At 39.0% G+C, this 25893-nt stretch overlaps 2 protein-coding genes and 2 long non-coding RNA genes across 10 annotated transcripts; 2 read left to right on the top strand and 2 right to left on the bottom strand.

The window, feature by feature from the left end:
* Positions 1-921: 921 nt before the first annotated feature.
* LOC111262424 (uncharacterized) lies at positions 922-5321 on the top strand. 6 transcript variants are annotated; one of them, XR_015311911.1, is made up of 4 exons: positions 2613-2895; positions 3166-3259; positions 3929-4318; positions 4624-5321. XR_015311911.1 is itself a non-coding variant. In XM_022836671.2 (3 exons), exons 1-3 carry the CDS (start codon positions 1109-1111, stop codon positions 4644-4646), a joined length of 540 nt encoding a protein of 179 aa, XP_022692406.1. In that variant the 5' UTR covers positions 922-1108; the 3' UTR covers positions 4647-5321. The 6 variants fall into 6 exon arrangements, 3 of the variants coding, with proteins under 3 accessions (XP_022692406.1, XP_022692404.1, XP_022692405.1); XR_002681604.2 differs by having other exon boundaries at positions 2614-2895; positions 3166-3241; XM_022836671.2 differs by lacking the exons at positions 2613-2895; positions 3166-3259 and adding an exon at positions 922-1200 and having other exon boundaries at positions 4589-5321.
* A 722-nt stretch (positions 5322-6043) lies between these two features.
* LOC147753200 (uncharacterized) lies at positions 6044-8083 on the bottom strand. The gene is made up of 3 exons (XR_015311913.1): positions 7711-8083; positions 6964-7069; positions 6044-6163 (listed from the first exon to the last, which is right to left on the bottom strand). It is a non-coding gene; the product is annotated as an uncharacterized LOC147753200 (long non-coding RNA).
* A 1891-nt stretch (positions 8084-9974) lies between these two features.
* LOC111262422 (DNA excision repair protein ERCC-6-like) lies at positions 9975-21572 on the top strand. 2 transcript variants are annotated; one of them, XM_022836664.2, is made up of 15 exons: positions 9975-10311; positions 11608-11722; positions 13074-13248; positions 13768-13925; positions 14187-14372; positions 14708-14835; positions 14964-15105; positions 15308-15500; positions 15872-16030; positions 16289-16470; positions 17083-17321; positions 17892-18132; positions 18454-18770; positions 19789-19873; positions 20447-21572. In XM_022836664.2, the coding sequence occupies exons 1-15, from the start codon at positions 10220-10222 to the stop codon at positions 21470-21472; spliced, it is 3438 nt and encodes a 1145-aa protein (XP_022692399.1). In that variant the 5' UTR covers positions 9975-10219; the 3' UTR covers positions 21473-21572. The 2 variants fall into 2 exon arrangements, with proteins under 2 accessions (XP_022692399.1, XP_086825260.1); XM_086969134.1 differs by lacking the exon at positions 9975-10311 and adding an exon at positions 10714-10796.
* LOC147753199 (uncharacterized) lies at positions 15878-25682 on the bottom strand. Its single transcript, XR_015311912.1, has 3 exons — positions 24449-25682; positions 16994-17228; positions 15878-15966 (listed from the first exon to the last, which is right to left on the bottom strand). It is a non-coding gene; the product is annotated as an uncharacterized LOC147753199 (long non-coding RNA).
* Positions 25683-25893: the final 211 nt, after the last annotated feature.

Below are 25893 nucleotides of genomic sequence, written 5' to 3'. Positions count from 1 at the left end.
ATTAACACCTCTGCATCCGTGGCCTTCCTAGCTAGCAGATTGCACATGGACACGGTAAATAACATTTACAAATGTGTGCTTAGCTCATCATCGATCTATCGTTTCCACATAACGTGAAGTTACCTATCTTGAATCGCAAAACAAATGTAGTTCCCTTCTCTTTGCCAATATGTCTATCACATATATATAGTTGGGATCAACCATTACACAATAGTTTGGGTTCTTTTATCATAAATTAAATACTCAGGAAGGTATTTTCCGTTGTTAAGGGGTCATTGTGCTTAGAGATGCCGAATTTTCTAGAAACGTAAACATATATTATATACCAGCACTCCTGCATGTCGCGCTTTTTTTGTTGTGCAAGTCAGTACAGGCATATATACATAGACCGAAGACGCATTAATAAGAGGTTATCTAACGATACATAGTACTTCCTCAAAACACATAGAAAGTCCCTAGAATCGACTAGAACGGTTTCGCGTCATCAAATTGAAAGCTTAGCAGATCTTTACAACGATTCTCCTGAGCCGACCTTACATATTTTTTTTGCTGTGCTTGGACATTAGTAAACCCTGGGTCCGGCCACCCATACCACAACGCCGGGTCAGAATTAAACTATAAGGAAAACCACAGAAGACGACGTTTATAACAGTCACAGTACAAACTGAAAATATATTCCATGTCAAACTTTTACACCAGGATAACTACAGATATAGAAGTACAGATGAGTGAATGAACAGCGTAACAAACCTACAGGGATAATTGCTTCTAGGGACCCATTTTTTACTCGTTTATAAGTCTAACTACAGCATATGGAAGCTTTTTTCAAAAATAGCGCGCTGTCGATTCTAACAAAGCGCCACTAAAAAACTAATCATAGAGGATATAAGATGCTGTTTTATTTGGCCAAAGCGCCTATCTAGCAAAAAAGCAAGTTATCGGGAACTGAGGAAACGATTGGGATCCTGTCTGCTACTGACACATATTGAGCGAAACGGCACAAACGATACAGGCGATTATGCTTGTGTTCTACAATTGTCTGATAGCCAGCATCGCCGATGACTAGGAACGTTCCTAGTCGCTGTATGCGTAAGCGAATTCGTTAACGATGGTCAACTGGATCATGAAGGATGGCAGGGACGAGAGAACACCGAACTCGATTGAACTCGACGAATTCTCCCGGATAATCGTAACGACCAGGTACTTCGCAATGTTATCTAGCATCTAAATATGGTAGCGCGACTGGGGGAACTTGCACGATATAATTTGTTACATAAATCTGCGTAAAGCACCTGTGCTATACATGCACGTCAGCTGTTACATGTTAAAAAGCCTATAGTGTATTCGTAATTACAATAGAAGATATTGTCGTTTTGCACTATCTTTTTTATTAACGATGATTCGAGGAGTTACTGGTTACGAGCGGTATTTTTCGTATCTTTTTGAGCATGCACCAGCGTTTGCCAAACAGCGTTCGTAGCTGTCGTTGTGCCGGACGGCACTTAGTAGAGGCTGGTCGCCCCTTGTCCATCTATGACATAATGAACATACAGCACGTGTTATTGAAGGCGATATTTCTACGTGTATGATAAAGTATTATCAATACTACATCATATGCTCTTGAAGTCATAAAGGACCAGCATGAAGTGTGCAAGAGGTTGCATCCTCTCAGTCCGGCCATCTGATCTTCGACAGCCATCGTACATTTCTGTTGTTTTGAGGTAGAATAAGTATGCCGAGATCTACTGTCAGTATGTACCGTATTGTCAGATAGACTTCGTTGGGCCTACGATCAGGCCACGCTCGTCGTATGAGCAATTGAAGAAATTACTCAACAATCAAGAATCTTAGCGTTGTGAAGATAGCTTCACAAGAAGCAATGTACCAGCCCAAGGCTAGTTATCGCATTGGGTATTAAATAATAGCACAATTATCAACGTAGATGTAAAGTACGTTATTCAATAGCTAGCCTTAGCCCAAACTCGTCCGCCGTGTAAGAGACACATGTAGGCCGCATAGCAGCCGAGCTGGATTTAAACATTTAAGCAGAATCAGCTGGTAAGTTAATACCAGTCGAACTGTTCTAGTTGTCTCTACCTGGAGAACCAATGAATTATACAACACAATTTCTGTCTGGGTGAACAAACGAGATTTATGCCGGTGTCAATATGACAATATCCTGTACCAACGTCCCGTATCATGATTTCAACGCATATTTATGCTTTAATTATAGAAAACAGAATGTGTGACAGACATTTTTGGGGAAAAGAACTGGTAAAAAGTTCACTGTCGTATTCTTTGCATCAAGAGCAGATGTCGGATAAGAATCTTCCCTATGGACCAGATACCCTGGGGACTCGAATTGCATGCAGTATTTTAGTAGCATTTAGGATCACAGTAAGAAAAGCAAAGCAGCCAGTTATATCACGTGAACGGCTTGTATAATATATCGAGTCGAATAGGTGCGCTGACACGCAATGCTTGAATGTGTTTTATGTTACGTGACGGTGTATTGGTTGAACATTCGAGACGTTAGATTACATTGTCTACCTAGCTAACATCGTCGTATCCACCAACGTATGTGACATTATGTGCTATAATATGATATGTGGTAGTTGGTAAACGCCAACGGACGTGGGGTGGACAGAAGCGACATTTGAATTCGTGGTAACTTCGTAGAAAAGTAAATATGCTCTTTTAGTGCGGTCTGCGTAGTAATATCAGATACGAGCTGACCCTGTCTCGTATATGGAAGTCCAACGATTTCTCACCGGCCTGTTACAGTTGTTAACTCCATTCTACTTTGTCGATGATAATCATGGAATAAAGTGACGCTTGTCAATATTTTGAACTTGGATTGGAATGGTGCAGGCTTAACTTCCGCAGTGGGCTAAAGTAAGTTCCGAATTTTTCACCGTATCAGTTTTGTTCATTTACACGTTCGGGCTTTGCAGTATCGTTTGTCTAATGCAGAAAGGCGTTTTATTAGCTTTTCTTTTGTGATCTAGACACGCTTGTAGTCGAATAAATGAATGCTTCCAGTTTTACGTCAGGTACTGCTTTAATTACGCATTGCTTCAAACGGCTGGCCTTTCCTAGGCCGACATGACGTATGTCGATACTCGTTTTAAATCCGAAAATCATTTTACGTTTCTTTAAGTTCAGCAGGAAAAGACGTTAACCTCGTACCACGGCTCCGAAATAGATTTGCATATACTGGCCAAATCCAAGGATCTTCTACGTAATTCTGAACTTGCGTGTAATATAGAGCGGGTTTATTTCTTGTTTAGGAAAAGTATTTAGATAAACTTCGCAATTGATCACGAGTGCGGAAAGCTCTTCGGCGGGTTCGATAGCCAGAAAATCTGAAAAAGGGAAAGGACAGAAAATGACGAATATACATATGGGCTTAAAACGCTTCATTGCAACGTAGGCATATTTAACAAATCAACAAATATTATAATCCTTTCGAAACGCAGATAAGCAAATGGCTTGAAAAGTAACACTATATTTGATTTTTTAAAATAGAAGTTGTTTTTTTTTCTTTTTAATAGGTTGTGCCACATATTGTCGCGTTTTTTGTGACTCGGAGGTCGTTAAAATGAGGCTTCACTTTGATTTACCGTATATGTTGAGATTCATTGACACAATTAGTCTTTTAAATTACCATTTTTTTCTAAGCAGACGTAATACTACATGTCATAAAAGGGAAAAAATCTTTAAGGATAAATTATTTATACTCGCCTAATTGTTTCGATTTAGCTCCGAGCAAAATGGAGATACACTGTACTAAGAATTTTCGCTATCGAGCAGTCGCAAATTATAAATTTCATTCAATGGGTTAAACAACATTAAATCTTGGACGTTTGAAACATATTATTACAATGTGTGTTCGCTAATATTTGAATATTGTTAATCATTCCTCAAGAACCCAGGACATCAACAAAGGTCATTGTACAAACGATCCGGATGGAGCACATCGCGCGGAAAGAGCTGTGGACATCAGCGAGGTCCCCTTGATAGGGAAAACGATTTCTGAGACAAAAAAAGAGGAAAGCGAGTATTGCGAAGAACTCGATGGGTCTTACGACAAGGTATATAGTGCTCTCAAGCAGAAAGATAAAGTTCAGGGCATCAAAGTAAAAAGCCCTGATTCAACTGACAAACAAACTGATTTAAAAGTTGTGTATGATTCTAGAAGTTTGAATCTATCGGATAGGCAGGAGTCCTACTTAGATCTTGCCGTCGACATCGACTACGAGAGTGCACTGGATCAAAAAACTATCGAAGAACTCTGCCAAAAATTCAAAGGATTGAGGTACGCGAGCAGTTCACGCAATGTATGATTTGGGCAAATGTTTATTAACACTGATAGGTGCGTAAAGCGTTTTGTGGAAATATTGCTATTGCGTATCAGTGAAGAAAAAACGCTCAACGCAGGAGCCTTTGATTGTTTCCTTTTTCATTGTAGGCTGATACAACAGGCAGATTTAGCCATTTGCACTAGGACACCTCTATACCCTATCGTGAGAAAGATAACGACGTATGATTAAGAACAATAAAACATAACTTCGTCTATTTATTCCAGTTGTTTAATATCTAAAAGCCATTGTACATGTTCAGTTTCAAGTCGAATGAGGAAGTGACCTATCCAGATGTTAACACCTCATTGAATCTAAAGGCGACGGAAGGCGCTCGGTATAGTCTGACCTCCGAAGCTCCCAAGGACACCTGTTGCGTCTACAATATCGACGTGGAAATCAGGTCGGACAGCAGTCAGGCTGGTGGAAACTGCTATGATCATATTATCTATTCGATTGCCATAGTGCTAATCGTACTGATATTATTATCAGTTACAGTAGTGTTTCTGGAGTTGCGATGAAGCCGAAATTTTCAGCTATCACAGTAAATACAGAGCACAGCTGAACAAATGCATCGGTTCATTTGTAGCAGACGCGCTTAATTTTGTTCTTCGTAATACTAATGCCACTATTGTTTACCCCAGACAGAGCTCTGAGAAAACTACATTAAGTCGTATTTGTAATGCTGTAACATTTGCCAGTTGTATCTGTTGACATTGTACTGCTCTCAGTGAGATGAATACGCAAGCTGACCATTATCAGACCGTGGAACGTATTAAAAGAGCTTTCATCTTGTGCTCCTGGAAATCCTGACTACTGACATATTCCATAAGGATAATAACATCCGTTGATACCTAAAGCTTTCATTTTAAATCGTTGTAGATCAATTTATGTCGATATGTCTTTAAGATTAAAAATAATAAAAGATATTGTCGGTTAGACATTCGCACAAACGAAGAACGTAGTCATTGAAAATTACCATAGGTCAGGCGCGAAAATTTGAAATGCAATACTGACCTAGGACCGGATTTGGCCATAACGATCGTGACACGCTTCGTCTGGTCAAGATCGTGATTTGTGCGTGAAACTACTAAGCGCATGTATGAGAATGCCGTGTAAAAATCTGCTGATCGCTTTTTTGACGATCCGCCATGAGTGCCCATCGTTCATCCCAACGTCTATGCCAGAGGGTAACTGAACAGATTGTCTGAGTTGCTTCTCGAAAGCAACACATGTTTCTAAGCGCCCATCGCGTGTAAGCATTTCAACAGGATAATGCATCTTACAACACTCACTGTTAAGACAATAGCTTTCCCTTGCTTTGCCTCCCATAGGACGATTACTCCTCTATTAGGTTACAGTTACCCACTTGCATTTCCTGTTAGGAACTTATTTAGGTGTTTATATATTTATTATATTGATTGCTAAAATATGTAGTCATGTCGACAAAGCTTAGAATAGACCGAGTAGAGTCTATTATAGGTCAAAAGCAAACGTACTGTATCTGTTATCTTGTTGAGGGGCAACTAGAAGAAATTCATGATTCATGAAAGATTATCATTAGTAATGACTTCATACGCGATCTATCGTCTACTTAACTGGAAATAAATATTCTTGTAGTGGTTCGCTATTATGGCAACAGACCATCGTACCTCGATGTTTTCTTATTCGCTGCGCGTATTAAATATTGCCGAGCGAATCTTCAAGGGCCGAATCAGGTTTTCCGTGGCGCGTCCAAGTTAAAACGATCGAGTGAAGCCAAATAGTCAAGAGTTTCCAGGACGTCGTATAGTTTTTGCTAACTAGAAAAGTATGATATCTTTATTTACATCTAGCTACGTATCGCTTTTGTTAGCCAATGTAATGAAATAGAACAGTTTTACGTAACACTGTATAGTTATGTAGTACTTCGTTGTACGGTAGTGAATATAGCCGTTGCGTTTCATGGATTTGACAGAAATGTACTGCACATGCATATACTTTGTTTAATGCTAACAGCCAGTCATCCGAAGTAATACCCAGCGGCAATGCTATACGTTTGTATTGTTGCAACTTGTCATCTTAAGCATATGATGTATAGATAGCGAAAACGGCACAAGTTCAAAAGGGACTGGTAGAGAAAGGGCTAAGGTCTGGGGAATGATATAGTCACTAGCGGGCCTATTACCGTTCTGCTGCACGAAATAAACGAAGGGCTGTCACCTTTGTCTCTCACGGGTAAAATGCATGTAATGAACTAAGTGAAGTTTTTTGCTGGCGATTCACAGAAAGTTGCCCTAAGTTATTTTATATTCGTGCCAAGCCACGTTGTCAAGCCGAACAGCGACAATGGCTAACTTAGGTAATGTATCTCTTTAGAATTTTGACTTTTTCAAGTTATTTCTGGGTACATCCCGTTTGACGCAGGAGAAATTGGCTATGCTATTTACCTTATATTGCTAAGAGATAGCTTGCTCATACATGACCAAGTGAATGAATTATTAGTAATAAATAATGTACCTGCTAAAAAAGTAAATAATATATAAATCATTAATATTTTTTAGTAATTAAATAATCTACTAATCATTCATCTACTGATTTTTACTGTCCTGAAAATATTTACCCAAAAAAGATTTGCAGCTTGGTTGAATTCAGCAACCCACGAACAATTGACGCGGATGCCCCTTGAAACCTTGTTGAAAATGCATCAAGGACAGTTACCAAATGATCTGAAAAAAATTAATTAAGTTGGGAAAGATAAATGAGTTTAGGTATTAGCTTAGTGCGTAACGTATTTTTCCGCTAAGCTAAAAATACGTTGTGGTCTAGGTTCGAATCCGGGCGTAGACACGCTTCGTTTCGTGCTGGGACCCAGCTATCTGATGGAATACGGGACGTGTAATTTGAAATGTGCTGGTATAAAGCGAAGTCCGACGCAGAGGAATATATTCTCTATAACCGTTTAACTCTGGTCATCACACTAATTGTTCATTGGGCTTATCATACCTAATATAGATGTGGGAAAGCGGATCGTAGTTTCAGTCTAACAGCGATAATCTTTCCAGAAATAATAGGCTTTTATTGGCCAATCTCCAGTTTGTTATAAGATTCTTACCTATAATTTTCTAATGATTTTGTGGATGTGACGTATCGAAAATCCTTTCGAAACTGAAGTTGAAAACGATCTGTAACTAGAGTGGAACTTGGAATTTCGTTCAAAATGCTTTGTGCAAAGGAAGATAATTCCGACGACGTCGGTACCTAAAAGGGCTGAATTCACTGACAGACAAATAGACTGACACGTGGAACAAGTTCGCGCATGCAGTGTCACAATAACGTGCCCGAAGCGTCACCCGATATATCTACCAACCTTTAAAAACATACTATTTCATGTCGTTATCAGATAGCGATCTTCTTTGAATGAACTTGATTGGCTGTCCTAGAGACTGGCCCGATTTCTCCTAAACGAGTGGCTGATTTTCCATGAACCGACAGTTTAACCGCGATTATGATAGATAGTGACCTGTTATTAGTACACCTCGGAGAAAACGTTTTCAAGCCGTCAACGTAAGCCGACTTACGCGTCACTTCAAAATGCACGCACAGTTTTATAAATAAATGTAAATAAGAATGCCGATGCCGTATTTTTTCCATACCAACTCAGTGTTACGAAAACTAATTTAAAAAAATGCTTCCGAACGAATTTCGTAGTACTAGAAAGTCAAAAAATTGGGCAAATGACAAACGTGTAATGCCGATTTTTTTAAGTTATTTTTTGTAAAACGCACCTTGATGCTGTTCTGATCACAACACAATGCACACGGTTCCTATACGACGAGAATCGTCTATATACTAACTGAAGCTCTATGCTTTTGCTTAGAATAGCCTCTATAAAGTCGAACACAAACATACACGTTGGCTTAGACCAAAACCCTAATCAATTCGGGGCTTCAGAATCAAGATTATTTTTTTATTTCTATATGCTTCACACGACAAATCGGTGACATCGTTCATTTTATTCCTAAATTAAAGCCACCTGAAGTGGCTGTTTTTCTTGCGTTTTCGTTAGCGTGAGAGGCGTTTTGCTCTTTCAGACTTCTGTTAATATCTAGTTCAATTGAAAAATGGTACAAAAACCAGGTAAAGCTTAAAGAGTGGCCTGCAAAAGAAGTCGATCGATTATTTTTACAAGTTATCAATATATGCTGCGAATGTTATAGCTTAGCGGATCGTTATTGAAAACTTCGCTGCAAGTTTTAACCCACTTTATAGCATATCCAGTGGCGCTTGGTCTGGAGGATATAGTGAAAACGTGCAAAAACGTCTAGTTTTTAGGCTTTATTTAAGGTCAAAACCAACATCGTGGCTTAGATGAAAAAGCAGCTGTTTGGAAAACGAAGAAGCTGGCCACACCTGTGCGATATATCGTCACGTATATTATCATTATGCAAGTAGAAATGTCGGGGTCGCTATGGGCGTACCAGCAAAATTTTGGAGAAAATGGCTAATAATATTACGGCAGCAGGTATCAGGTGTGCTGTCATTTAACCAAGCAACATATCGCCGAAGCACACGAAGGGCGCTTTTGAATGAAAGGAGTCTTCGAGGCGCGACTTCCCATGCGATGCATCTGAAAAGGAGAGTATCCGGAACGAAAGCAGCATTGCTGGCTATGCCAAAATATCAGCCGTTATGGAGAGAGCTAGACAAAAAAGAACATCATGGCGGCGATTGATCGATACCTGATGGCGAAAAGTTAAAAAGCTCAAGCTAACAATATAATAGCCTGTAGTGGTCAGATTGAATTTGCAAGAAAAAGAGTTCTTTGCATATGGTAGTGTTGCATTCTTATTATTCGAATTATTTAAAACATCGCATTACATTTACGAAACAACCGCGAAAAGAGGTACATTGATCATACGCAGTATTTTAGATATATAAGTACAGGACATTTAAAAAGGTGCCACCGCAAACCGTATGGAAAAGTAAGCAAAGTTTGACACTTTTGTTAATTGCAGTTTTTGTTCTATGAATGTATAGTCAAACAGTAAAGTTTTCAAAAATGTCGTAAACATCATTGACAGTTTATTTTATAGCGAAAAAAGAAAATGGATTTTATACCAGGTCAAGCTTCATTTAATAAGTGTTATGTTATTTAGTATGTGACGTTCGCCGAAATATATTTCTCGGCTTTAGTGTCGATCCTGTTTTGTTCTAAAGTAAACGTATAATATTCAAAGAGCGAAAAGCGCACTTGAATTTCGCAAAGAATTACCTTTAAAAGAGTCAAACTTTGATTAATCTCCAATTGATTTGCATAACTTCTTAAGCAACTTGCACTAAGAGCATCAAAAACTGAACTAACTTTGTTTTATGTTCGCTCTTGTGCCATATCTCGACGTACGACGTGCTGCAAGCTTCTTTTTTATTGTTTAGTATTCAAAAATTAACATGTATCTTTTAGGAAAAATGCAGAAAACCGATATGTTTTGCCTTTAAATATTTCGACTTTTTTTTGTGAAAGATTCAAAAATGCCGCGCAGAAGCTCCTGAGCAGTTCTTCGAAAGAGTTCTTATCTGTGCAGAATGAAAGCTTGGCGTTGTGTTTATGGGGCCGTGTTAAATAGCCATCCGTTCCGAAATTCGTGTGGCGCCAGTCGATGTTCAGTGTGGACCAAGTTAACTTCCATTTGTTGCTCAAAAAATGCTAAATCAAATCAAAACTATACAACTTTTTAGCATAACTGTGTCGTATAACGCTCCATGTTTTCTTTAGTGTTAAATTATTATTAACAAAGGACCGTTGTGGGTTAGATTGAGTTTAGCACAAAGAGTGCGCGAGCATTAAACGGTTTTTGGACCAATTACCAGTTGTGACCATGGACTACACGGAGCTGAAAAGGAAGGGTCGGAAGCTACTGGAGGCTGGGGAACTCGAAAAATGCTACCAGATGTTTGAAGAAGCGTTAAGGTATCCTGGGAGCTGGGCAGGTTGTTTAGATATAATTGAATATTCGCTAATACTTCTATGTAAAAAAGTTGTGACATTTGGAGAAAGAGTTACAAAGTGAGAAGGATTTATGTACAGTCTCTAATGCGCGTTCCTACAATCTATACCTATATCTACTAATCAGAATTTCGTACTGTAGCGTCATTGGCTTTAAGATCACTCTATTGGCTTATGCTCATGATAAATGCATCTCCCGGAAGTCTGTGCAGTTATAAATGAAAATATAGTAGTTACAAATGCTTTAGATGTCGTACTTTAACCGTTGACAGGGTACACATGTATTGCCGTAGCTAAGAACTACAGCCAGAAGCCGAGCGTACGCACCTCTCGGTTTCCATAATAGTGTTTCGTACGTAAGAGTCGTTAGAGCAGGAGCCTATGAGGCACAGCGGACCGACTGTCAGCAAAGATCCAAAAACTTACAGAAGCTACAGCAGTGGGATAAGGTTTGCACCATGATATATCCGAAATGTGCATTTCGCTGTGTCACCGTTCAGCTAATCGCGCCGGGACATTTACAGACATATATAAAGGCATATCTCCCCGTAGAGTGAGCCTATTTACGCACACACAAAAATATCCGCCTAGAAAAATTGTTTTACGGTGAACAAGTACTGTGAAATCGAGTAATGGCGTCTTGTAATGGATTTTGTTCTAACTCAGTTCGGTTGGCGCTTGGCAACTATTCGTTCAGTTGATTAACGTATAATATAAACTGTTCTTTTACTTCCTGCAAGCGTAAACTGAAGAAGCAGAAAACCCTTGATATGTTTCGTAACATCGTTCACGCATTTAGTTGTTGGGTTAAATTTATTGCTTTTCGTTAGTTGCATTAATTTTCTTAAATACCCTCGCTCATTCAACTGGTGATTATTCTAAACCTGATTTCGCTGTCAAGTAGTGGTCAAGATGCTTCATATGGGACGCCTTCTTAATATTTATCATATACGATATCGTTACAAGAAGCAAAATATTTCATTATTAAAAAAGTAACTAGACATTGGTAAGTCATCTTCGTCGAAGAATTAAAATCAATATAATTTGCTGCTCAGTTTCTAATGGCAACGTAATTTCAGCCTGAACGTTTAAACATTTTAGAGTTGTATTACTATTAAAGCGCTTCACATTGCGATCCTTTTATTCAACTACTGGCATATCTTTCTGAACGTAAAACACGAAACATTGATATATCTGCTTGAATATTACTTACATTAGGAGCTAAGTTTATTTGGATCGTGCTTTGAACTTCTCGTACAGATTAAACCCATCCGATGTTCGGATACGCCAAAAGGTTGAAACGTTACGCGAAGCTTTAGACGAACAGACATGCGAGGAAGACGACTCCGATGCGCAACAGCAGGAAAACTCAGAGGTATTTATTATGTCGGTTACTAATAAGATGGGATCGTCAAAATCGAATGTACAAATGTTCTCATCCGGAGACAGCTAATCAGAGTATTTGAAAATGGTATGTTTTACCACCTTTAGTTTGTGTTATCATTTTTATATGGTATATATGTAGAGTCTTTGGGTGTCATGTATGAAGATTTTTTGATCGAAATCGCCATGCGTCATGTGCATACAGTTCATTCCAGTTAAATAAGTTTGGTGTTATTTGTACTATTATACACTATATTTAACAAGAAAAACGCGAACACTCTTAAGTAACTGATTATTTTTTTGTAGAACGGTCGTGTCCCTAAATAGCACCGAAGTAATAGAATTGCTTTTACAAATGCTTTTTTATGCTATTCTGATACTGAGATATACGATTTTTTGAAAGTTTAATCAAAATATTGTTTTTCTTTAACCTCTTCAGAGTAAATTAATGGGCTCAGCATGAAAATTATGTATTTCAATAAATAAGTACTGTTCACTGGCACCTAAACGGACTTAGAGATTTGAAAACATCCAACTTCCGGTTCGAATTTTATCTGCGCTATGTAAAACATGCATACTTCAGATGATCACCCATGTCGTTATCATCGAATACGTCAGCCTGTTCTTTTAGCTATTATTTCATGTGTAGAAAACTCACATGACCTCGACATCCGTACTGATGCAGCAATGTCCTCTAAGCCCCTATTTCACCGAGAATTTTGCCCAGGGGCTATCCTGATTACACCGCCGCCTCGCCTTATGATTCATAAGTAGTATTTACGTTATGTTCGTAGAATTTTTTTGTTAAAGTGGTCTCTATTTGACTAAAAAATTATTCTAAAGTAACAAGACACAAATATTATTATCGGTTTCTGTATAGTACGAACGGAGATATTCGACTTATACTAAAACTATTGTTCATAAGAACTTTCTATCGAATTAAACTTTATCTGAACCTCACGAGGTCATCTATTTTGACTACCATGAGTTTACCAAACCAACCCTATTACCCGGGTAGTACTAAGAGTGCCACCTATCTCTAAGAGCCAAATACGGGTTTTTCTTGCAACTTATGTTGAGTATTCAATTCAAGCCTGTTATTCTGTAAGAAGGCAAAATAGGATATCTACCAATGTCAGACGAGAAATCCATTTATGCGTTCCACTGCCTAGTGCAACCTTACAGCAGTCGTACAGAATTCCACCGGGGCATCCGTATGCTCTTTTTCACACTAAAAGCTAATCTAAAATTTATTGAAAAAAGAATGATAGTTATTGCTGCAGGATAAATTACCCATGATTAACTATCGTTTGATGCGATTTTGATTTATTATGGTAATTTAGATGGTGGAGCTGTGCCCTGATTACTATCTCCACAATAAAATATATTCGAAATTGTTTGAATATCAACGCGAAGGTTTGAAGTGGATGTATTCCTTGTTCAAACGGAAAAGAGGTGGCGTACTCGGTGATGATATGGGCCTGGGTAAGACCGTACAGGTCATATCATTTTTAGCGGGTAAGTTTCGTACCAAGAGGATTTTTAGTTAGAATACAATTGGCGGTTGTGAAAGCAACTATAATTACGATTATTATAATTACGGTTTAAGTAAAACTAGAGTACAACAGGTATACCAGTACGGAAGTGTGTTGTGGGCTAGAACAAACAAATTAGCCCCAGAAGCTATAGCTTGGTGGCGTTATTTAAGTCAGATAAAAAAAAATTGTTATCAATATGTTGAAAAAAAAATTATGAGCACATAAACAATTCTACAAATCGTTTGGTCGTATTTCGGGGACCTGACGAAATAACCTTTGTGCACCTACATATAATTTAAGGTTTAGGGGTAGAATAGTAAAATGTTATGAGCCAATTTTGTCCGACTAACATTTGATATCAGCCGTATTATTGCCTAAACGCAGGCGTGCAGTCAACTAAAGTTAGTTCAGCAAATTTTCTTTCTAAAAGAGCGTATTTCATTCGTTTGAAGCCGAATCTCAATGCGACTGAACCTATTTCGTCCCGTATTTATAAAAGGTCTGTACGACATGGAAAAGATATCGTCAGTGTTATTGGTCATGCCAGTCTCGCTCATTGGTAACTGGATGACAGAATTCGAAAAATGGGCACCCGGCATAAAAGTGTTCGACCATCATGCTGGCACCAACAAGGAGAAAGAAGTCGTCCTTCGGAAGGTACGTCATCAGCTACAAACATTTGACACACTTTTATCTTATTGAGTATTATAGCGTATAATTCTTAAATAGTATTTGCTTATAGGTATTTTCTAATGACTTCGGAAATTTCTCCTTGTATAATAGTTGTAGTATCTTGCTCCTAAGGCATGTGCTGCGCGTATTCGTCGTCAACGAGGCTTATTTAGTTAGCACACGATTTTGGCCACGAAACTGAATATACGGCTGTTAACAATGCGATTTACGCAATGTGCGAACCAGGTGATGAATCGCGGTGGCGTAATATTGACAACCTATGGAATGGTAACAACTCGTCATGAGGAGCTGTGCCAAAAGAACGGTCGAAATTTTGTCTGGGACTACATTATTCTCGATGAGGGTCACCGCATTAAAAATCCTACAAAGACACAGAAGGCCGTATTTGGCCTATTGGCTAAACATCGATTAGTAAGTCAAAAATAACAAGAACGTTTGCATTGATTAACTTTAACACTGAAATACCAATGCTCGTATTTAATCTAAAACTAAATGATAATAAAGTAATAATTTTTTCCAATTAGTGCGAAGTTAATACTGGAGTCGACGCAAGCCTAATATATTAGAATTCTAACGTAATTTCTGAAACGCTTAAATCCATATTCAATAAATCAATAAACATACTTTGGAAACATTCTGGTTACATGCTTCTTCAAATTCTTAATTCTAGCTTTTCCTTTTTAAAAATGCTGGCATTTGATGAACTTCAAACATTTTTGTCGCTTGTACTTCCCTTACCCAACTAGGTTCTTACGGGAACAGCTGTTCAAAATAATCTCCGTGAACTCTGGAGCCTGTTCCATTTCACGCATCAAGGGATGCTATTTGGAAACCTTGCCGGATTCAAGCAAGACTTCGAGGGACCTATTAATAGGTACGTTGAAAGCCGCTAATGTGTATCAAGCCTATTCAAAGTCGACTTGTTGAAGGAAAGTTTCGAGCTAACGAAAGATGAACATTTATATTTTGGTCAATTGAAATATAATATTTTTTTCCGTTTAGGGGCCGCGAGAAGGACGCAAAAGCAGGTGAACGCGAGATGGGTGTTCAGTTGGCTATACAATTAAAGAGAATGATTCAACCATTCTTTTTGCGTCGTACTAAAGCAGAGGTGTTTCGGTCAGGTCAGGGGATGAAAGTTCAGGTAAGCATAGTTACCAAATGATTCCTACAGCTTTTTCCAGTTATTAAATTTAGACTAGTAATATACTTCATACGGGGTTAAATTGAATGCCACTAGCCAAAAAATGAGTAAAAATTTGACTCGTGTTAACGCTAGGCGATGTGTTAATAGCGTTTGATTACTTAACGGTTGAGCATTTTTTAATTGCGAATATTTCATTCAGGCAAATAAAGAGGATTTGGTTCTATGGACATTTCTATCTGAGACTCAACAGCAGCTCTATCAGGACTTTCTACAATCGGAGAGCGTTAAGGATATTCTGATGTCCTCAAAGTCGCCTTTGTTGCAACTGAATATCTTGAAAAAGATTTGCGATCACCCGCGTCTTCTTCCTAAGAAAGCTTGCGTACAGCTCGGTACGTTTACTTACAAAAAACAATTATGGTTGTGTAAATTTTTATTATTGTAAGTAACGATTGGAATTTTTTATGGATTAATCTAACGATTTTTAATACTTGGATAGCGCTGTGGTCTTTGTGCGGATACTTTGACCTTATATAAATTTAGTTATATATATTAAAGGACATCTGCATGGTTATGCATTTGGTACAGTTCTGCTGAGTGAGTGCATTGCTTTAGTTGAGAAGTCATAACTCTGTTTCGATTTATTTTCTATTCAAAGTCTACTTTACTGTACCAATAAGTGGCTAATTACAATTAGCAAAATGTAAGTTAATACACGATTCCACAACATAACATTTACGGTAATATTCATCATATTCCATAGGCCTTTGCGATACGATGAGCGAAGATGAGATTCGTGAGTTCCTCGAAGACAATAAACACTGTCCGTTCTCAATCGATGATGTTAGTGATGAAGACCTACTGAACGAAAGTGGCAAGATGAGGCTCACTCTTGAACTCACGGTGCATTTGCGTGAACAGGGTAGGGGTTTTACTATTGACATAACTAATCATTATAACTAAAGCTCTATATATCGAGTGCCGCTGCGAAACCGTTAAATTTTCTGCGAAATTATTTTCAAAACGCGTATCGACGTGCGGACGAAGGTTAACTTGTTAACAGCGAAAAAATACGCCGTAACGTAAAATCATTACGTATATGACGAAGTCTGTTTTTATTAGCTTTAGTCTTTATTTGTTATTGAATGTACATGTATATATATCCCTGAGTATCTTGCAGGACATCGTACGCTAATATTCTCCACATCGAGACGTATTCTTGACATGATTCAACGAATTTTGCGAATGCGAAAATTCACGATAGCTCGTTTGGACGGTACAATTACCAAGCCCAGTGAAAGAAATGAGATTGTGAATGATTTCCAAAAACGTGGTAAAGATGTGTTTCTGCTTACCACACAGGTATGAAGCTTCTATAGGTTTAGTTGTTGACATTTAGTTGTCCATTGTAATTCAATAGCTCTATTATTATAGGAAATATGGTCCGCATATTCAGTATTCTCACTCAAATTTTATTTTTACGTCCGGTACATGGGCCATTAGGTATTGCCTCAGACAGCATCTGCTGTGTTTATCTGGCTTTTTCTCTAACGTAACTATGAGGCGGCAATGCAGCAGTACATCATAGTTGCCTTAAACAGGACCTTTTTTTGCAAAGCGTCTACAGATATATTTATGAATCGTTACGTTTTTCGTTATCGAAGTACGTTAACGTTTTTTTTTAATCGGCACATGGCAGTCAAGAGAGAAAGAAGTAAACGCTTAGGTAATGCCTAACCTTTGCCGATTAAATTGTAACGAACCACCAAGAGTTTACATTTCTATCTCGATTTTCCACTGCACGTGGTATTTTCTATGATAGTTATACAATTATTGCCTTATAAAATCAGAATTAAGTTGATGCGAATTTATAATAAATCATTACCTGTTTAGCTCCTTCGGGGCATTGGGCGTTAGTTAACAAGGCTCATTTTTTTTTGCTCTATGTTTGCTTGGGGCTTTGTACTCGTACAGGTCGGTGGGGTTGGTCTTACATTGACCAATGCCGATCGCGTCATTATATATGATCCCAATTGGAATCCGGCTACAGATGCCCAGGCCGTCGATCGAGTGTTCCGAATTGGGCAAACAAAGGACGTGTTCGTATATCGACTGATCACCTGTGGCACAATCGAGGAGAAGATATACTCCAGACAGATCTTCAAGGATTCCATTATAAAGCAAACAACTGGAAAACACTCCGATCCTACGAGGTGAGTGAACGTCTCCTTTTATTGGGTTATATATTGAGCTCTTTATATTTCATTAATTCTAGACAAGCGATCACAAAATGTGGATGACTCCATCTTGCTTCTAATCTTGTCTGATGGGTCTTCGTTTCTTGAATTTCGAAATTTTCAATTCTTTTACGCTTAAGTTGAGCCTTTCTTTTTTCGCTTCATTTAACCTAATGTCTCCATGCATACGATCAATATTATACTTATGTGCAATCCCCCTTTTGCCCTACGTATGCGCACAAAGGCACCTTGTAGTCTGATGAAAATAATCTGACACTGTATAGAAATCACATATGATTTAAAAAAATACAGCAGAAACGGAAAGAGTGCACCGAAATACCCATACGAGGGGTAACTAGGCCACAGGTTAACTGCACCGTACACCTACATTGAGATACGCCTTTGCAAAAGTGTTTTTCCGCTGCAATCACAAAATCGACAAATAATACCTTCGTATAATATGAATGGTATCAGTATCATTGCTTACTAACTAAGACGACCGAAATTAAACGTTTGTGTACATCGTATTTCGGTTCGAGTTAACAGGTACTTCACACGTAGCCAATTGCGTGAACTTTTCATACTTAACGACCCTCTTCGATCAGAAACTCAAGAAAAGCTAGCCGAGATGCATGAGAAACTTTTGTCAAACGAAGCTAAGGCCCACATTGACTTTCTGATGGCCAGCAAAATGGTCTATGGAGTGTCACACCATGACCTTTTATTTTCCACCGAAGAGGAGAAAGAGGAGGTGTCTGAAGATCAGCGAAGATTTATCAGCCAACAGGTGACAATCTTAGTTTTAAAATATTTGAAATAAAAAAAAATATTTGAAATGTCAGCGATGCAATCGAATATCGATGCCTGTACTGACATTTAACGTTTGTACTATTTACTTGCAAGGAAGCAACTTATGCCAATCGCAAGGGTCGTCTGTTTTTGGCGACAATAACAAAAAATTACGATTTGCCGTCAATAAAACCATCTTTTCACAAAAGATTTTTTTTTGTTGCTCTCTTTTGACATATCCAAGTAATTTTTAAGGATTTTCTTTTTAACTTAATGAGATTAATGATTCATATCTAATCAAGCGTTTTCTATTGTATAGGTGGAACGGGCCCGGGTCATTCGTGAAAGAGAAGCCGACGTCGTTGCTGTGGACCTGCGGCGGAACCCGCACGTGGTACCCAACCTTGACATGGCGAGCGCGTCGGCACGTAATAGGGCTGCGTCAATGCCATCAACAATCAATCCTGAAAACCTGCGCAACCGGCCACCGCTACCACGGAAAGTTGAGAATTTTAGCGGTGATTCCTACAATTCACTGAATCGAAGCAGCAATACGACGACGAACGAGACTTTCATTGACCTCTCACAGGATGACTTCCAAGACCAGCAGTTTCCAAAACATCTCCACAGTACAATGTAAGTTACATGAGTGAGGAGATGGAGACACAGCGCTGTAGTGACTAGATTATCTATTTGTTCTAAATGAGCCGATCATAGGCTATTTTCGGAGAACAACGATCTAATTAGTTTCGTAGAACGTTAAAGCCGTAGTCGGAGTGCCGAAGCGGTAAGTTCAGGGAATTCAATTAGTAAATACTGTTTTGAGTTACATGAGCTTTTACACTTGATTCTTATGTTCCGCTTTGCAACACCGATTATGAATTAACAACAAGGTTACAACCAGGTAATAAACTTTATTGGTAACTTTGCATACGAGGGATCGTACGGTGCATGATAAGTAAGTTTTCAGGCTTTCTGCTCTGAAGTTCGTTGAAAATGAGCTCTGCAAAAACAGTATATTGCTACATTGAAACGATCCACTAAAGGGGTTAAAGATGTTTCGGAGGAAAATACCACGAACATACGGAATTCGTTTTAGTTATCCTAGTGGTAAATCGTGGCTGTAATATGGGTCTCTCATATAACATTTCCCTACAGCTGCCTAAAACAGCTAGGCGATGTAATACAAACAGGGACAAACTACACACCCTGTGGGTGTGAATTCTTAGGACTTGAAGTAAGCAAGAATGGTCAATCTATAAGCATGATCACATTTGGTATTTTACTTTCTTAGAAACCATAGCATACAAGCAAATAAAGGCCGTTTAAATGGGCACATAAAGATCTGCTTTATGTGTCCATTTAAACTTAAATTTATATTTATTAAATATAAAAGCAAATCTCAGTTTGTTTATTAGCTAAGTGGATCGGTTGATTTTTAAACATGCTAATGTTCTAGTACAGAATTCCTTATTTAAAGAGAAAAATGCTTTATTTCAGTTAGCTATTCAGTTTGCTATTGTGGGTGTATTCTTACACTTTTTACAAAAAATACACTGCATCTATTATGTTCGTAACAGTTGTACGACTATAACGAACGTTATACGTATTGTACGACGATTGCATACGATTAATAAAATTCGTTAAATTGCAGAATTGAAGACGGCAGCCGGACGGGCGAGCTCATCATTGTGGACGACGACGACGACGACGACGATGATGACATACACATCATAAAAGTCAGTTTTGGTTTCTCTTTAGTATTTTGCGAATTCGCTGTACTATTTAGAAGCGTATAGCGTAATCTGCTCTACAATTTCATATTAGGCGTGGATCAGCTTAGCTCATACCGACATTAAGCACCGCTCAAGGCGTGTACAGCGCCCTGTAATTGTATGGCCAACTCTTGCAGTGGCCGATTCGATTGTAAATCGAACGTTGTCTAACGTGGGCGAAATCTCACCTTAATGCTGATATAACGAGTTTCCTACAATGTCATTCATTGGTAGAGCAACGGGGTCACGGTTACCAGTCAACGTCATGGTGACAGAAAGTTGCAGAAGTTCCGCATAAAATTAACATCAATTATGATACTCGCCATAGTAGAGGTTACAATACTTTCTGCCTTTGCAACTCGCTCGTAGAAATATTCGCGAAACAACGTTGAGATTTTCTACCTACGTTTACGCTATACAAGAATTCCGATGTGACGCGTAGTGACAGCTAGTGCTACATTCAATTTGTTGCTCTTGCTTCGAGATCCAAACATCAACCCATTTATAAATTAACTCTTGCAATTTTTTTATTTGTAGGAGACGATACGCGAGCGCGAAGTAACAATAATTAAGGACTCGGATGACGACGAGTTCAAGATCGAAGATGTCACCCCTAACAAACTGACCAGTGGTACTGGCAATCATAGCATTACAAGGTCGCCCGCGACCCGCATTAGGACGGAAGAACAACACAGTCACCACTTAAGTTCACGCTTGCCATCTCAATCACCCGCTCGACCGCGACGGAGCGTCAACGACCGTGGTGACGACGTCAGCGAGGATGAGGACAGCAGTCCCATTGTACCATATGGACGTGCGAGGCGACTTGTAATCGTCTCGGATCAAGAGGATGACAGTGAAGATCTTGCTCTAGAAAACAAAACGCGCCCTGAAGTTTCAAATCCAGAAGATGATATTAAAGATTTTGGTCTTGTTGCAAACACTGAAGAGACTTTGACGCTCAAGAGCCCTAACATCGTATCGAACGAAAGTAATGTGAGCTTTGAAAGAGCGAATGATTTGGCTTGCAGAAGTGGCCTTTTGCCTTCAGCAGGAAAAAAGGCCAAACGTCGTTCAGTGGCCGTGATCCAGCGAGCATCGCCTGAACCTGGTGATCATGAAGATGATTCGATGGACACGACTGAAGGCAATAACAGACCTGGTGTTTCATCTAGTAAAAATAAAACTGATGAGCAGGAGGAGCGTCTAAGAGCAGCCGAAGAAGCCGCTTATGACGAGGCCTTCGAGATAGATGATATTGATGAGAGCATCATCGAAAAGACAATTCTTGAGGCTTCAACGACGGCGTCCGATACTGATGGTGGTCACAATTCAAGTAGCGCTGCTGAAAAATCTTGGAACGGGACTTCGAGCATATCAGTGGGCCGGGGGACTGAGTCGGCTGAAAATGACATCAGCATGATGGTCGAAGAGAGCATTATTGACGAGGACGACGACTATCATTTAATGGAAGTAAAAAATGGCCAGCAACAAAGGACCGACGTATCAGTGACACAAGATGAAGATGAGGTCGTTGCCGATAGCTCAGATGAAGACTTGTAAATAGATATCGGGTGCGTAGGTCCGTCCTAGCCAACGTGGGTGTCCACCAAAAAACTTGACTTGTTCAGTAGTTTTTTAATAATAAATGGATTAACAATAATTTCAGTAGTGCTTTTATTCATAGCAAATCCAGGGAGTTTTTTCAGCTCTTTTTATAATGATTTTTTACTTGTGCTGTTGTTGCAAAGAACAAGCGAAATTTTGTTATTTAAATTTGCTTCACTGATTTTATAAAGAACTTTTTACTTCAGTAGCTAATTGTATTGAACTCAATAAAATGTAGATCTTTTGTCAAGTACGATATTAATAATGCGTTGCTTTCGCAGACAAATTCGTCTTATCTTAAATTTAGAGCTACTAACTTGCACGTTACCAAAAGAATAGGGAACTAATACCACTATTTTTGATAGCAGATGGTACATCACCGTAATAATATAGGACCAAATGGAGAGAGTATTTACGAATAGGTTAAGTAAATTTTTTTTCTAATAACATGATAAGAGGAGTAAAATACGAGCTAAACATAACTTTTATAGAATAAATAAGCAGACACTGAACAAACAATGAGCAAGCGAAAACTAAAAAATAGATTAAAAAAAAAAGTAATAACAGAGCTCTACGAATTCACCAGCGTTGTAGTAATCCATCTAGGACTGGAGACTGTGAACAAAACATTTAAATCCAACATCTCTTCTTAGTTTTGTCAGCCCTCAAACCCATACACCGCAAAGTAGCTTTAAAAGCATGATGTTTCGACTCTGCATAAAAGACCGAGTTGCGTGACGAAGATCATCCCTTTTTTGAATGAACCTTGGGTCAACTTGGATAAAACTATTAATTAATACATGTCAACAGTTTTTACAACAGGCACAGCTATAACAGTACGATACAGTGATAAGCTCTCCACGGTTGCGTCGTGGACGACAAAACGTACCTGATGCAAAATTAAATAAAATGCAAATAGGTTATTTTCTGATCAATAAAACCACTGCTGGCGTTCGCAGCCGAAAACTTTTAGATTGGGATTTTCATATTAGGTATCTCATGTCTGGTTTCGACATACAGACGTTTCACTTACGCCTTGCACTCGTTGCACACTATTTCAAATTGTTAGATTAGGATAGCCGTTGCTAAGCTGATCGTATCGAAATTACTGATAACCTACATTAACATGACTTATCATGAGAAACAGATTTTTTTTTATGGAACCAATATGGATAGTATCCAGCAAAAGCGTCATGTCATATTCGTGTTCGGTCGTCTTAAAAATATTTTAAAATATGAACAACAGATTAAACTATTTTAAAAACAATTGTATATTTAGTGTATACCTCAGTTTGATTGTGCATAACAAGAGAAACTATGATATCTACCAATTAATGTGTGATAAAGTCAGTATCGGAAGCAACATTCTTTTTGATCGAAAGAGAAAATCAAAAACAGAGCAAAGTGACCTGATTATTCCCTGACGCGTCTTTCCGTCGTGAGAACTTGGTTGCAAATAATTTTTCAGTTACAGATTTCGCCATATTGGGTACGTTTATGCGCGTCTCTAGTCATTCAAAAAAATCGAAAAATACAATTTCTAGATGTGGAAACTGATGCTCTCCGCCAATTTGACGTGATGGTGTGGCACCGGGCTAAAGACAATTGATTCTACTATTCATTATATTTCTTCGTTATTAATTTATTTCTTACTTTTGATGTAATTACAATACGAATACGTGTATAAGATACAGATATAAGAAATAAGAATAATGGATATAAGGAATAATAATAATAACCAATATTTTAATGATACATCCTAAAAGAGAAAAGATAACAAGGTATGTAATAATGGCATAAGCTCGACAGCGTGACATTTGCTGTTGGTTAAAAGTGAGGTGACAAAATGATGAAGTGATCCTATTTGACACCTTTGAGACTCATCACCACAGTATTTCGCTTGTAAGTGCTGTTCGCCTAACAAAAACTTTATGTACAGTAAAGTAAATGATGGAATCCGTGTACCGTAATGATGGAACCAACGTCTAGCGTTACCTTGTGTCTGTTCATTTGGTTTACTTCCTTCCGTTATTAGTGGCGGTTCTAAATAAAAATATGCCAATATCGTTTTTCTTTTTGCTTCTGTATTTCGACATGGGCAACGCTACACTTTACTAGGTGCATGTAGTAAAAATATCTTTAGAATACCCAGCCCTTGTTCTGAAAGAAGGTGACGTTTTTTTGTCTGCAACCTGGGTTTCTTTAGCGCCCTAGGAGTTTTCGGAGAGAAATGTAATAGAGAAAATTTCAAAAAACGTCTGTTGGGTCTGTAGGTTAATTACCCTTATATTAGACGTGCTCCACCGTTGGCTACTGTTATTGGTGGACTGTGAGAACAAACACTCTAATATCAAGCGCCGATGAATAGAACTATAAACTCCTAGCCATGCAATGTCATTGTTCCTAAGAATACTCGTTTTTTAATAAAAAATTCAAAGAAATATGTCTAATGAGAGAATTACGTGGGAATCAAACTAAGATGACAAAACAGTATAACGAGGAAGCATGCATTGCTTTAATTCAAGCAAATGTCTGCTGAAAGTAATACTTCCAAAAATCTAGCTTTTCCTTTTTTTTTATAATAATCCTTCTATTGTCACTTACCATGCTAGGCATTGTAATTATAAATCAGGTACAGAATTAATTTGCTAGACTATTTTTAGAAAAGTGCGTCTTGTTAGCTATTTATAAAGATCATGAAGTTCAAAGTTGGCATATGACCAGCTCCTTCAGCATACGACAATTGCTGAAATACTATATATATTATTTTCAATTTTCTTCCTAACTAGTTTCATTGCAAAAAAATCTAAAATTGTACATCTCAATAATTTCCGAAGGCCCAGTCCCGTCGCGATTTTATGTTAGGTAATTGCACTTATTTAAATCACCTTCGCCGCTATAATGGCTTGTGCAACTTGAGTAGTACTTTACCGTTCTCCTAACTTGCTTCGACTGGTTAGCAAATTGCATGAGTAACCGACATTCCGTGGTGCAACCGAAAATCACACAGCTATTTCCAAAATCCACCCCCATAGTCTCGCACATCAAATCAGTACAATCAAAGGATCTCGCGTCGAGAGTTCTTCTCGATAAAATATGTGTCCACCTCTACCATTCGATACATTTTCGTTTTTCTTTTGTTTTTCTCAGCCCGTATACAGGATGTTTAGCGCGTCCATTTCACGCGTACACTCTACCGCCACGTTGTCAACGTCGCGCATGCATCGCGCACTGCGTAATGTTACGCTTGCTCAAGTTATCAACAGCTGACCACCCATCGGCGATTGCATGCCCCATGCGCTTTGATGACGACGGGCTCCATCGTTCGACCATTTCTATTATCGCCCGTATCGTTCCGGGGAGATGCACACGCCGATCGACACACAGACAAATAGGCGCGAAAGCGCTATATGGGGGTATAGCCTTTGCAAGCGGCTATTAAAGATTCGGTTCTGGTGGAGAGAACACAAGGAAATGCTACCCTGAGCCGGCTGCTACGGGAGCCAGTCAGAATAATGCTAACGTTCATCGTAACAGAAGCGCAAAAGTATTGGCGCGCAATGGCAAACGGTGCAATCACACCGTGGCCAAAAAAATATAGTGGTAGTTCTACTTAAAGCTGTCGTTGGCAGCTGGTTTCTCTGGCACCCACGGTCAGAAAAAAATATCCAGCTAACCCAGTGCAGTGATGCTCTCGATATAGTTCATTTTCTCACTCGTTCTTTTTCTGCTGATATTTTCACTTAAGGGAGATCTTCCGTCCTATACGACTCGTGTTGCCGAATGTTCGTGCCTAGCTAGTGTTGCCCATCCGGCTCAGCGGTGAAAGAGTAAGCTCCGCGATATTTATAGTAACTTCTACGCACTCCTTCAAGCTGCCTGCTTGGCCAGTCCGCCCGTCGGAGTTTGTTGGGTGACAGAGTTGTTTTGTCGAGTGTTCTGGTTGACTGGCTGCTAGCTGGCCGGCCAGCCGCCAGCGTTTCTGCTGTATGCGAGAATCAAGCCCGCCAGGCCAATTGGCGAAAACTATCTTAGTGGACTAAACGGATCCAGAAGGATCTACGGAGACACGGCCGAGTACGCAGTTTTATGGCCGATCTGAAGGTGCGGATAGCAGGGCGCTCTCTCTCTGCGTCCAGCTCGGACAGAGAAGGAAACATCTATCCGAAAAGAAAGAGATCTGTCGACATCATGCGGAAAGTGGAAGGACCCTCGAAAACAGCAGTTTACTGAGTGTGCCCGTCGTCCCTTGAGTGATTCCGTCTTCATCTTCGCTAGTGATTGCCAGTCTCGATTGTATGGGAGGCCCGCTAGAGAATCACTTGGCCTCGGCGACATTCTCGCCGGCTAGGGTCAGAGAATTAACGCACTGTCAA

This window comes from Varroa jacobsoni, unplaced genomic scaffold (genome assembly GCF_002532875.2).
Source record: "Varroa jacobsoni isolate VJ856 unplaced genomic scaffold, vjacob_1.0 scaffold_663, whole genome shotgun sequence".
Taxonomy (NCBI): domain Eukaryota; kingdom Metazoa; phylum Arthropoda; class Arachnida; order Mesostigmata; family Varroidae; genus Varroa; species Varroa jacobsoni.
Note: the sequence above shows the minus strand (reverse complement) of the source record. Positions and strands in the feature narration are given on the sequence as shown.